The sequence below is a fragment of the Lampris incognitus genome, chromosome 1, assembly GCF_029633865.1.
Source record: "Lampris incognitus isolate fLamInc1 chromosome 1, fLamInc1.hap2, whole genome shotgun sequence".
In the NCBI taxonomy this organism is placed as follows: domain Eukaryota; kingdom Metazoa; phylum Chordata; class Actinopteri; order Lampriformes; family Lampridae; genus Lampris; species Lampris incognitus.
This window is the reverse complement of record NC_079211.1, coordinates 29,379,511-29,393,322: the sequence shown is the minus strand read 5'-3', so window position 1 is coordinate 29,393,322 and position 13,812 is coordinate 29,379,511. Positions and strand designations below refer to the sequence as shown.

General features: G+C 46.0%; 2 protein-coding genes across 4 annotated transcripts in view; one reads left to right on the top strand and one right to left on the bottom strand.

Annotated features, from left to right (window-relative positions):
- mrpl11 (mitochondrial ribosomal protein L11) overlaps positions 1-13,812 on the top strand; it is a 44,756-nt gene that overhangs the window by 23,302 nt on the left and 7,642 nt on the right. Inside the window, exon 2 of one of the 3 annotated variants that reach the window (XM_056289291.1) lies at positions 2,747-2,959. In XM_056289291.1, the coding sequence (XP_056145266.1) occupies positions 2,837-2,959 (123 nt within the window). In that variant the 5' untranslated portion in view covers positions 2,747-2,836. The remainder of the gene's footprint in view (positions 1-2,746; positions 2,960-13,812) is intronic. The other 2 variants (XM_056289299.1, XM_056289307.1) reach the window with 2 other exon arrangements.
- tmem265 (transmembrane protein 265) lies at positions 7,877-8,950 on the bottom strand. Its single transcript, XM_056289279.1, has one exon. It carries the CDS (start codon positions 8,948-8,950, stop codon positions 7,877-7,879), a length of 1,074 nt encoding a protein of 357 aa, XP_056145254.1.

Sequence of the window (13,812 nt, the reverse complement as noted above, 5' to 3'; positions counted from 1 at the left end):
GTTCCATCTCCATTCACTTCATGTAGAATTTCTGTCTGACAAATGATAGTGAGCAGAGTATGAATTTTTTTTTTTTTTTTTACGGAAGGAATCTGTTTTTCAGGGTGACACGGTGGCACAGTGGTTGGCGCGGTCGCCTCACATCAGGAGGGTCCTGGGCTCGAACCCTGAGGCAGTCCAACCTTGGGGGTTGTCCAGGCTCATCCTCTGTTTGGAGTTTGCATGTTCTCCCCGTGTCTGCGTGGGTTTCCTCCGGGTGCTCCGGTTTCCTCCCACAGTCCAAAGACATGTAGGTCAGGTGTATCGGCCGTACTAAATTGTCCCTGTGTGTGTGTGTGTGTGTGTGTGTGTGTGTGTGTGTGTGTGTGTGTGTGTGTGGGCCCTGTGATGGACTGGCAGCATGTCCAGGGTGTCTCCCCGCCTGCCGCCCAATGACTGCTGGGATCGGCTCCAGCATCCCCACGACCTTGAGTAAGGATGAGCGGTTTGGCTAATGGATGGATGAATCTGTTTTTCAAGCATTTTTGCACAAGAATTTAAACAGACCTGTTAAATAAGTTAGTAAGACAGTTACCAAGTGAAATACTACTTTTCAAAAACACCACATGATTAAAATAAAATCCTTTCTGTTCAGAGCCTTTGAACACAAATCATGTCGCTTTAGTGCCTGGCAAAGTCTATGTCGTCTTGAGAGGCAGCCTAAAACAGCTTCAGGAAAATGTTTGTATTTTGTAAAATACTGTGACTTTGATTTGGTTAATCATATTGGAGCCTAAAAGGCATCATATGCCATGTTGTTCCTGAGGCTTTTATTTCCTGTGCCCTGTGCAGCCTCTCCGCTGCTGCAGTTACTACTGTTTCAGCCATTAAATCTAATGTGAATACAGTTGGGTTAAATGTACCGTCAGCTCAGTTGTAATGCCTTATGTAGGTCAATTCTTAGTCAGATTTGAGTGCCTGCCCTTGCTGATGAGTGATTTCATTTTGCAAGGGAACTGCTGTTTTCATTATTCATACACCAATAAAACTGTGGTGCATTAAAGCATGACGCTGTCATTTTCCTCACCACTCCCAAAATTTTATTCCCCTGATCCCAAACTTGAAATTAAATTCAATATTGGCTGCTGCATCTAATTGTGCTTTTTTTTTTTTTTTTTTTTTTCCTGGGTGTGTTAAAATTCAAGGAAAGTCTAACATCTCAGCGCTATGCCAGTGTCTCGGTTAATGTTTTTGTAGCCATCTGAGAGCAAGAATACATTTTCTTTTTCTTTTTCCTCCCCACATTTTAAATCATCTATGCTCTGCAGCTTGTCAGTAATGAATTCATGAGTTTCTCCTTGTTTGATAACAGGGGTGGGTGTTCGTCCCTGTGATTAATGCATACAGCTCTGCATTTTATTTTTCTCCACGGTCTCTGAAACTGATCTCAAATGCCACATGATCATTCAACAATGAACTAAATAAACAAGTTCGAGGGTGGCAGCCTAAAAGTGACTTTTGAAACGCAGTGGTGTGTTATTTCAGATGCAATGATAGCCATTGGGAAAATTCAAAATGAACTGATTCCACTGAAGAGTCAGTCTGCAGCACGTTTATCACCTTAATACATGCACAACATCCCCCCTAGGGCCCACGGTGTGTGCATTTCAGCAGAAACCAGGATAATTAGCAGCTTCAGATAAAATCACTTTTTTTTTCTGGGAACAGCATCTTCTTTTTGTGGCTCTGTAGCGGTATTGGGTGCCATAGCATATATAACTTTGCCACTGTCTCCCTTGTTGATGTAATTGGATACCCACAGTTGCTCCCAATGAATCATTGGTGAACCTGGACTCCCCGTTGAAGAGCTTACTTTTATTGAATGCAGGGTTCCCCAGAATTACCAGGCTTAACCTTAAAACTTCTATTTGTCCCTTGGCTCCAGCCATTGATCATTTTCTCGCCTTTTTTTTTTTTACAGCCTTGTCTATATCACTTTTTCCAGCGGTGGATTATAGACCTTCTTTTTATTGGATTCGCCTCGACCAGAATAAGGCCAGAAGTTCAGGCCGTTCTCCCCACTCTGCTAATTTGGCAAATGCATTTAAAAGGTGGAGTGAAAAAGCATCTCCCCTTCTCTGCGTTTGTGTAGAATGACTACACAGCTATTACTCAATAATAATATTGTCACTTATCTTCCTCTACTGTCCCCTGAGACTCATGCCTTCCAGGAGCACCCTCGACCTCCACTGATGGGGTTCATAGGACTAGACATGCATTGGGCTGGTGGGGGTTGCCAGTGACAGAATATGAGGTAGACGCCATGTGATGGAGGCATTTGGAACACACTCAGATGACTTTAGCAGAGAGTTTGAAATCCCAACAGCTCCCTGAATCCTCAGCTGGCCCCGGCATCACATTCCACCACTGATGCACGTAACATGCACCTCCTGGAGGGTGGCCTTCACTGAGTCAGGCAAAAGCAAAGATTTTATGTATATGTTTTCTTTTTGTTTTTTGCTTGGGTGCTGCAGAATGGAAAGGTTTGCCTGGTGGCCTTCACTGAGTCAGTCAAAAGCAAAGATTTTATGTATTTGTTTTGTTTTTTTGCTTAGCTGCTGCAGAATGGAAGGGCTTGCCTGTGGGTATCAATATTGACTTGAGCACATGATGTTTTAATGAGCCCAGTGTGTAAATGATTGGTTGCAGTTGATTGTGCTTGAGAGGCTAATTTGTTTTTTTTTGTTTTTTTTCCTCCCCCTGTCAGATTTGCTCACTCTCTGTGGTTGGATTCTGTGTTTACATCAAGGGCAGATGTAGAGGCGTTTCCTTCCAGACGCACACATAAAAAACCAGGATGTCGAAGATCTCCAAGGCGGCCAAGACGGTCAAAAAGATGGATTTGGGCAACGTAATCCGAACCATCGTGAGGTCAGGACAGGCAGCTCCCGGACCCCCTTTAGGCCCAATCCTGGGACAGGTAACATCTCGATTTCTCTTCTGGCTCTGACCATCCCCTCCCTGTTAAATAATTTGAAGTTTTAACGCAGTTGCAGGGAGAGAACTTGGCTATATCAGCTGACCTAGTTTTCACAGCTCACATTAACCTGCACACCACTTGAATACCCATCTCCCTGCCTCTTCTCTACCCCCCCACCCCCAGAAAAACTACCTAATTCCTCCCCATTTTCAATTTACCAATCACATTATTCCCCATCCACACTCACCTCTCTCCTCATTCAACTCTTCTAATGCATCACACCGCGGCCTCAGTCTCCTCCCATAGTTCTATTCACGTTCCCAATTCTGATTCAAGTCTCACAGCACTATTGTGCAAAGAGGTGTCAAGCTGAACTTCAGTCTGAAACCATTTCCACACTTCGTCTGGGCCAACAATATCTCCTGTTCTGTCCGTGACACCTGTCCATATATGCATTATTCCCACTCTTCACAAGATGGTTGATGGAGAAGGGGTTTGAACTAGTGAAAGTCAAATCTCTCATACTCTGCCTTGCTACAAAGGCTGCACAGATAGCCACTTTTTTTTTCCAGTTACAACTAAAATCCATGAGCGAGGCAGTCATGAGTGCCTGCTGATGAGTCTGATTCATCATTTTCACTCAGCAGTGTAAACAAAGAGCATGACTTTGGAGTCAGAAATGACGGAGGCATACTCTCCCAACAGCAAAAGAAAATCCCTGCATAAAAAAGCAGGAATCCATGTTGCTCTGCTTTGATCTCTGATGGATGATTTGTAAGCAATTCATATTTTAGCAGTTGTCAAACTGTAAGTAACACCCTGTTTTAACCCGCAGCAGGTCGCCATATTTGAAGCCTGAATCTCTATGGAGGCCCTGCTGATACTAGACTGCATATCTTGATTGTCAGATTCTTTTGCACCATCGCCGTCTTATGAAATACACTTTGAAGTGCCTACCAAACGCCAGTATTTGTGATGTCGTGAGAGCTCAACTGTGATGAATGATTCAGACATTCGTCTGTTAAATCTGTCTAGTTCTCCTGTGCTGGGTGAATTTGGGCTCTAAGGGAAAAATGTCATCGCATCGGTGCTAATGAGGTGGGATGAGCTGCAACCAAGCAAGTCAACGCCATATGTTTGTCTAAAGGTGCCTCTTATTGGACCTTTTTTTTTTTGGTTGTTTGTTTGTTCTGAAAGCATTGTGCGCTGCCAAGCGCACGTTTGCATCTCTGTGTTTGTCTCTCATCGGTCTCCTGCTCCGTCAAGCTCACAGTGTGTGTGTGTAGCAAACTGTAAATAAATGGTCGTCGGCCGCCCCTCCGCTTTAGGCACCCGGGGGGGTCGGGGCAGCCACTTTAATTTTGCCCTGTCTCTCCTCCTTGGTTTTCTTCCCCCGTTCTCTGACTAACCATCCTTGACAGGAGAAACGCAGAGAGGTAGGCAGCCTGTCGGCCACGGGGCAAATTTAAACAAACGAGGGGAATAAAAGAAGGAGCGAGAGACGAAGAAGAGGGAACTGACAGCTTTGGTGCTGGAGAATAATTATGGTCTAGAGTGAAATTAGCACAGGCGAAGGGAAGAACCGAGAGCACAAAGAAGAGGAGGTAAAAAAAAAAAAAAAAAAAGGAAGAGCGAAAAGGGGGAGAGAGGCTCCGGCCACCGGTTTTTCAGGGCCAGCTTTTTAAGAGTCAGTGGGCGCTGAGGGGAAAATGCTGAGCATTGTATCTGGGGCCGTAACAGGTGTAACAAATTCAAGGGGGTAGTCATTTGCTGAGGCTGCTGCCTATGCAGTCGCTGCTTTTATAATCGAAATATGAGAAGTTGCCCAACGGGGAGTGCATCCAGAATGCGTGTGTTTGAAATGCAGAGTGAGCAAGGGAGGGGGAGATGAAAGCAAGAGGGTGGGCAAGAGATGGATGCTGTCTACTAGGCTGTTCACCCCTCTGCGGATTCCTCCGAGAGCGCTATGAGCTGGGGAGAAATTCCCTACAGAAACTTTAAACGAACAGGTTTTCTTGTGCATGAGAGCGAACCCGGGCCTCAACATATCCTGTATATTATCCCCGTAAATCAAGCATAAAGCGGCGAGAATGGGCTCTTAGCATTTTGATTAATGGCTCCAGTTCCAATTAATAAGGGTGTTAATGGTTACGGGGGGGGGGTTGATGGGTTTGGAGTGCATTTTAAACACGGGTTAGGAGAAGGTCTGAGCATTCACTACATACACTCACAACTACCTCTCTCTCTTTCTCCTCCTCCTCCTTTTTCTTTGACACGCACACCCCATCACATCTATCGGCTTGTCTCTCCCAACATTAAAGGGAGCAGAGATGACGGCATACTCAAGGATTACCGCGCGACTATCAGGGCTGATACTGCCGCTGGCGTAATTGTGATAAATGACAGCCTTTCCTCGGTGTGCCACTCTGTGCAGAGAATGTCGTGCTTTACCGACTTGGCTACATGGAGGCTGTGCCGTCAGAATGGATGCTCGGAGTAATACGAAGAAAAAACAAAAACGCGTGAAATGTTCTGTAACCACAGAAAGGAGGCTGAGTGGCTAAGATATTGTGTTTCCATAAGTGTTTGACAGTTAGCTGTCCCTAAGGCCTCTTGGCTGTGAACGATTGGTCTGCAATCCCACTTTTTTCCCTTTTGTGTGGGTGACAGCCTGCCAATATTGCTCCGACATAATGGCCAATGAACTGTCGACGGTAGAGGAGTATGAAACACTTTATTACATTTTGCGCTCTTTCCTGAAGTTGTAGCTTACAAGCGGCCGCAGAATAACGTCACAGCACACGCACACACACACACACACACACACACCCACACACACACCATTCGTTTGTCCCAGCCGCACACAGAAACTCATGAGGCGAGGGACCACCGACAACACAGCCAACTTGTAGCTCCCTGGGGAAACAAGGCACTTGACTGTATTGTACATCCTCCACCGTCGTGTCTGTAATTCGCGTTCCCCTGTGGCGTTCAGATACAGCAGTCTGACAGCAACCTGGGCTTCATCAGCCAAGTGATTATAAGAAGCTCATTTCACAACTCGGATGTGATTTAAAAAAGAAAAAAGTGACTCTTGCCATCGAAAACAAAAGGGATCGAAGGGCTGGATTTTTTTTTTTTCCTGTTCTCAAAATGATCAAGACACTTGTATACAAGAGCAAATCATAGGGAATGGCTAAAACAGTGAATGTGTTTCAAAGCTGTAGAAGGTTTACGTCGGTATTTTCGTTAACGCAGTAGTAAAACAGACCTGTACTGTAAGGTACGAGGCCATGAGGATGATAAAAAATGCTTGTCGACGATATTACCCCATGTTTTATTCCTAAGCTTTCAAGAAATCCACACGTACATACTGTGTCTTACGAAAAAATGTGACCTCTTAGATTTTGTACATTTTGTTGTGCTAAAAATTGAAAATGTGTGTATTCAATGTTTTTTGTGTGTGTCTGTGTTTGTTCTATGTAAAATAGTTTAAATAACTGGAGTGGGTTATTATAATGCAGGTTAAGGTGTAGAATTTAACAGATCCCCCCCCCCTTTTTCTCCGCCATTGTATCTGGCCAATTACCCCACTCTTCCGAGCCACCCCGGTCGCTGCTCCACCCCCTCTGCCGATCTGGGGAGGGCTGCAGACTACCACATGCCTCCTCCGATACATGTGGAGTCGCCAGCTGCTTCTTTTCACCTGACAGTGAGGAATTTCACCAGGGGGATGTAGTGCGTGGGAGGATCACGCTACTCCCCCCCCAGTTCCCCCTCCCCCCCCGAACAGGCGCCCTGACCAACCAGCGGAGGCACTAGTGCAGCAACCAAGACACATACCCAAATTCAGCTTCCCACCCGCAGACACGGCCAATTGTGTCTGTAGGGATGACCAAGCAAGCCGGAGGTAACACGGGGATTCGAACCGGCGATCCCCATGTTGGTAGGCAACGGAATAGACTGCTACTCTACCCGGACGCCCCCAAATCTTTTTTTTTTTTAATCCCCTCCAGATCAGAGTTGACAAATGCTTTGAATTAAATTTTCACCACATATCTTTGTATTTTGCTCACTCGGTGCCGTTTTAGGTGAAGGGTGAATGCTCCATTAAATCCATTTGCACAGTGTAGAATATGGTCTTTATCACTGAAAGGTACTTTTTGCCCATTTCCTGAGTTAATGGAAAAATGTAAATGTTATTCTTTGCCATTACATGTGAATTTGTTGATGATGGACACAAATGCAAGTCCATGGACACAGGCATAGCTATTTGGACTTAGAGGAAAAGATCAGAAACGTGACTTTTACATTTTGGCTTATAAATGGCAGGAGAGCGTTTCTGTTTCTCTGAAACTCTAGGAACTGATCTCAAATTTCACATATATAAGTAAACAGTACACCATAAAGGGAGCATTTTCTTAACAGATATGCAAAACATTCCATTCAAACACACACACACACACACACACACACACACACACACACACACACACACACACAAAATATTACAGGTATGTGCTTTTTGAAGTTTTTTTTTAGCACAACAAAATATCAGAATAGTTGAGGTTGCCAGATGCAGAGTACTCTATTATACCTAAAAAAAAAAAAAATCAAGTTACTGGCTTTTTTTTTAATAGAACCTATGTACTTGGATGGGCCACTGCCTTGGCTGGTCCACATTGTTTGTGTGTGTGTGTGTGTGTGTGTGTGTGTGTGTGTGTGTGTGTGTGTGTGTGTGTGTGTGTGTGTGTGTGTGTGTGTGTGTGTGTGTGTGTGTGTGTGAGTGAGTGAGAGAGAGAGCGAGAGATCGATCACACATAGCCGTGTGTTTGTGTGTACGTGCAGGTGTGGCTAGAGGTGTGTGTCTGGTTGTGTGCATGCATGCATGGTGAATGTGTATGAGAGTTTGAATCTCTAGAGTTCATGAGAGATGAAAGAGGGTCCTAAGGAGGTCTCTGTGGGCTCCAGGCTGACACAGGAGAGACTGTGGCTGTGGCCTTGGGAGGAGGACAGCGTGTGATAATGGGAGGGCGGTGCAGAGAAGGCTTTCCCCTGGGCCTGCTCCTCTCCTTGCTCTGAGCTCTGGCTTGGCTGGGTGGAGTCCCCTGGCTCTGCCCCAACCACACTCCCTGTTCCCTGGGCCCTATGTTCCCGTCTGTGTCTTTCCCAAGCTGAGCTCAGCTTCACTGCCAAAGCCAGCAGGTTCTTTCCTAGGAACACAGTAGAGACACGGGGGTCCCTGTACCACAGCATGCCTGTGCCCCTTAGCACCAGAGTGAAGATATTGATGGTGACCAAGCTGAGCCAAGGATATAAAGCCTCCTTGTGGGGTCCCCTTTGTCCTGGCAGGCCAGTAGCCCCCAGCTCTGTGAGGGCTACGCATGGAAGCAGCAGGAGGAGGGCATAACAATAAAAGAAGACCAGGCCCTCAGCCCAGATGGGCAGCCCCTGCTCAAAGGCAGCCCCTGCCCAAGACCCTCCATTGGCCTCCCACAACCCAGCCTGCAGGTCCAACACATCCAGCAGGTCGACCACTACCCACAGTAGCCGACCTCGCACCTCCTGTTTCCTGCTCAGCGGCGTCATGTGGTCTGTCCCAGTCAGAATGAGGAAGAGGGAGGGCAGACAAATGGACAGCAGCACTGTCAAGGTTTTCCTGGCCAGGGGGTCAGGTGGCCGGCGCTCCTGACGGTAATTATGGCAGATGAAGAAGAGCTTGAGCTGAAGCATGGACAGAAAGAGGAACCAGAGGGCATTGGCAAAACCACGGCGTGGGGAGCGGGCCTCCGACACCACGCCTGCTGACACAAACCGCAGTGCAAGCAGGAATCCCACATCGCCTAGCAACACTGCCATGCACTGCCAGACACTGGGTCCTGGGACACCACGAGCCCCCAGCATACTCTGCTCCAGTAGATAGAGGTCCACCACTGCCATTGTGCTCACCGTGACCAGGGTTGATACGCACACCTGGGGCGTGGGCACCATTCCTGAAAGATAAGCAGACACTTAGCCGGGAGAATGCACCACTTCAGTATAAGCAAAAATCAAAAGCTGCTATCTTTTCACATCCAGCCACCCAGTGTCATCTCTTTTCAGTAAAATGTATAAGCTTGTAGGGCAGAGCAAGTGCTTTACCAGAACTAATTCAAAAGTAATGTCAGTCATAGTTTGAATCCTCTCGCTGTGGCTGCTGCCAAGTGAGCAGCGAGCCTTCATCTTTGGTCAGAGCTACTATATCTGCTCTGAATGTCCAATCTGAGAAGCCTGTTAACTGTTTTTTTTTCTCCATTCCTCTGCAGCTCTTTGATTCAAATAGACCTTGTTTCCCATTTAAGTCCCAGCGCTACTGTTTTTTATTAACATTTGAGCTTTTCAGCGGCAAGAATTTCTTCTTCGTATTTTCTCTTTTTTTTGGCCTTCACCTTTATTCATTATTAATTCATTGTATTCAGACACGGCTAGGTGCCTGCTCAAATGCCTTTTCTTTATACCTCTTTAGTGTGCTATTTTTAGTCTCATTGTGTATAGCAATCTTGAGTCGGCACAAATTACCTTCTCATTTAAGATGAATATTGATAACTTCCTATTTGTTTAGCGGTGCTTTTGACTCATGTCTCAGAGCACATTCAGTATATGCCTGTGTCGGTACATGCAGGCAATGCTAATTTGGCTGAATATGAATGCTGATTTTTTTTAATTTATTTTTTTCCCCCTGTCTTTTTGCAGTCCATATCTTAGCTGAGGATAGGATAAAAGCTCAGTATTCATCTTTTGAGTGAGAAAATTATCATGGACTTTACGGTGAAATCGAAGGACCTCTCTTTATCGTATTGAGCTCAAAAGCCTGTGGCTCTCCGACCGAGCAAACCACTAGTCTGTCCTTTATCTGCTCGGCACCAGTCGGGCTGTCAACTGCCCGACTGGATCAATGACATTATAATATAAAATCATTACCAGCTCAGATGTGGTGCAATGGCGAAACTTGAACATGATTGAGCGAAAGATTGTCAGCGCTGTGGCCTCTGAGAAATGGCAGCTGGTGAAAAATGTGCATTGACATGTCGCCGATGGAAGACCCATCGCTTTGCTCTCACTGTAAGACTAACAGGAGCTCTGTCATCTGCACTATGCCATCTGAATCTTTAAAGAGAGCTGTGAAGGTCTGCCGGATAACAAAGGTTTTGAGAATGTGTGTGTATGTGCGAGAGAGAGAAACAGAGAGAGAGAGAGAGAGAGAGGGCACAACAGTGCAAGTGAAAGATTAATAGGCCTTTTGGCTGTCTATATGCCTAATAAAGTGTTACTGCATGATGGTAATAGTTCATAAATAAGCTCGGGGGAAGAGGCTAGCCGAGAGGGAGAAAGTGATGAAGAGGAAGAGAGCAAAATGCAGATAGGAACTGACTTCCACCCACATATAGAAGGAAATGGGGACATTTGTGCCAGCTTGGTCTGAATGAATTCAAATGGATTCACCACGGTGGATATGGAGATAATATACACATTAAGATTTCCTCTGAAACAGATGAATCAGAAAGATGAGTGAGGCAATGATATAGAATGATTAATCCGCTGCGAGGCATGATGGGAGGACAGATGTGGAACATGCCAGCATCCCTAACAACTGATTATCTCTGAAGCCTTTAGTTTCACTGCACACTGACTTGATTATCAGTCTCAGGTAACAAATGGATTTCTGTAACCTGCTGACAAAGAAAATACTGGAATGTATAAATGCATTCTTCTTTCTTTTCTTTTTTTTATGTGAACATACTGCATCTGCAGTGTATATAGAAGGCTCAGCCAGTATATCCTTGGGCTTTCTGTATAGACAGTGCCTTTTTGTAATATAACTTTTACCCTAAAATCCTGCCTGGAAGCTTCCCTGGCAGCCAGTATTTGTGTTTTGACTGCTTGTCAACGCACATAATTTATTCTGTTGTGAGTAAGATACCAGGATGACAGCCTGTGTGCCCACTCAGCTCATCAGTAATGACCATATCCATCATTCCCCTGACTGGGAAATGACACCACCACTGACAAGGTGAGGGAGCCTATTTCACTGCAAAGCCTGAGTGCCAGTGCACAAGGCGAATTATTGTTTCATTACCTTTTTAACCTTGGATGTATGTAGCTATATGTTGTATGCGCTGAAGATGCTCCATCTTCCCTCCCTGTATCTGTGTAGGCCTGTCATAAGCGGCACTTTGCGCACTTGTGTTTCATTTTGGAGCGTCTTTCAGTCATCAGATAACCTCTTCCGTTCCTACTTCTTTTCCTTTTCAAAGAAGCACACGAACAAAAGCAAGCGAGAAAGAGAGAGAGAAAAAAATCTATTTTTCCAGGTGTGCAGAAACACTGGATAATAGTAGATGATTCAGGTGATCTCCGTTCCTGCAGCCTCAAATCGCATGTGTGAAGCCCTCGCCCCAAACACAACTCATCACAGGTGGTATTCAGACCAGTCCTGAGCATTAGGACACATATAACTCCAGTCTGGGTGATTTTTTTTGTACCAGATTAACCAAATGGGGAGATAACCTGTCTGTTGGTACTGGTTATGCAAATGCCTTCCTGTACACTCGAATCTCATAACCAGAGAAACATCTGTTGATTTTTCCCAGGCAGCATCGCCTATGAGTTAAGTTTTTAACACTGCCCAATTTTCATAGTTGAGTCGATCTGTTCTTCAAACACGGTCAGTGTCAACTGCAGCATGCTGTGCATAGTGCATGGCGGTTTTGTGCCCTTCTCGAGCCCAATTTAACAACCTACATTCTAAACCTGCCGGCGCTACTACACCTGTTTCATAACTTAACAATAGGTATTACTACTGGCTGGCGACAAAGTGAAGATATAATTACCCGGACCATTCGTAGCGCACTTGGGCTCGATGCTCTTGTCTTGATGGGGGGGGGGGGGGGAATAAGTGACCTTTTATTTCCAATCGGAGATGGGGGTTTTTCTCCCCCCCGTTCTTTCTTTCTCGATGATCAGTAAAGTACCCCCCCACACACACCACCACCACCACCACCGCGACTACTGTTGTCGATGATCGGCTCCCCAATTAAAGTGGGAGTCTTGATCGTCGCGTTTGCATTAGCCTATCTTGTCCTCGGCGCCGTTGAGAAGGCGAACTACTGAAGCTCCACCGGTCGGAATATCGTAGCCGGAAAAGTCGCTGCGCTAGCACGCTTGTCACCCGGTCCACACCAGAACCGGTCCACGAACATCCAGAAATCACCCGTGGCAATATAATATCGTCGCCCTCGTGCTCGTTTCGTTGTATGATAAGGGGGGGGGAGTGGCGTGTTCAGGGGGGTGGTGGTGTTCAGATATATCCGGACGTGTCACCCTTCCGCAACGTCGGGTCCGTGTTTTGACACCCAGCGTCGGATCACTCCTCGTCCGTCCGGGAAGTGTCGACGGGTCAGGAGCGGACCGGCGGCGCGGACCGCAGTATCCTCCAGACGTGAACATACGCCGCTGTGCGTGGAAGCAAACACATTGCGTTGCTTAAAATATCGGACCCACCCCCAGCCCCCAACCACACAACAACAACCAAAAAAAAAAAAGAAGAAAAAGAAAAAAACCCGCAAAAAAAACAAAAAACAAAAAACGACGAAGCTATCCCGCAGAAACTCACAGCCCGAGTTGGACCGTGGTGTTCATTTGTAAGCAGGTTATGCGCTCACGACTTCCCCTCCTCGTGCTCTCACACTCCTCAGCTTGGTTTGGCTCCCTGCCGCCGCCTCCTCCTCCTCTCGTTTTTTTTCTTCCTCCTCTTCTTTCTTTTTCGTCTTCGTCCCTTATTACCATCAGCTGTGGAATTTTAGGCGGAAGAATGCATGAATACTTAAGAGCCTCAAGTTACAGTATTTTTTTTGTGCTGCCATACTTGCAGAAAAGAAGTGCTTGCACAGTTACTCTGCATTGTTTGGAAGTAGGCTGATACCTTACTTGCCCTTCTTCCCCTTAGGTAAGTGGAAGTTAAGTAGAGCGAAAGATGCTCGTAGCCTGTAGACACATTTAGAGGGGCTGAACGCAGATGTTACAACTTTAATTAGCCCCCTTGCTGTCTCTAATCTTCCTAGTTACACAAAAATATTTCTAGTGTTGCAGATGAATTAATCACAGACAGCTCACTATGCCAGATTTGAAATTTCTTGGGAGGTGCGGTTGCTAAAATTAAGTATTTGCAAACCTATTTTTTTAAATCAGGGCTTGCTGCAGACCTCACCAAGACATCACTTCTCTGGCCAGTCCCTCTGTACGTACACAAATTATAGCAATTTCAAGGAATTGCATGTGCATCGCCTCGTCTTCGTGGTTCGGCTCCCTCAAGTGCATCGAAGACGATCCGGGTTTCACCTTCTCAGAGGCTCAACCCTGTTGTTCCTCCCCTCTCAGCACGGCGGATTCAATTTAGAGTGAAAGCTTTAATCAGCCTGGTGAGAGAAGCAATGGAGAGTCATCTTTCTTGTCAGATTCAGCTATGCGCTCTGCTGGCTTCCAAGGGAGGAGAGATTCTCCATTTCCCTGGGTTCAGTGGATTTTTTTCTCTTGTTGTTTTTTTCGTTTTCTTTTTTTTGTCATTGTTTGTCAGCTTTCTGCTCTCTGTCTGTCTCTCTGTCTCTGTCTCTCTCTCTCCTTGCTCTATCACCTTGTCCCTATGCTTGTCCATTTCTCCCACTCTCCATTCCTCCCCTTTCTTTCTGCTCCCTTTGGGTGTGGTTGAAGGTCACTCAGCACTGGCTCACTCTCAGAATGGTGGAGGAGGGAGGGAGGGGGCTGTTCGGTGGAGGGAGGGATGGGTGAAAAGTGAGAGAAGGAGAAAGGGATGATGA

Coding starts and splice junctions, on each gene's coding strand:
- tmem265 (XM_056289279.1), bottom strand. CDS start 8,950: ATGGTGCCCACGCCCCAGGTGTGCGTATCAACCCTGGTCACGGTGAGC.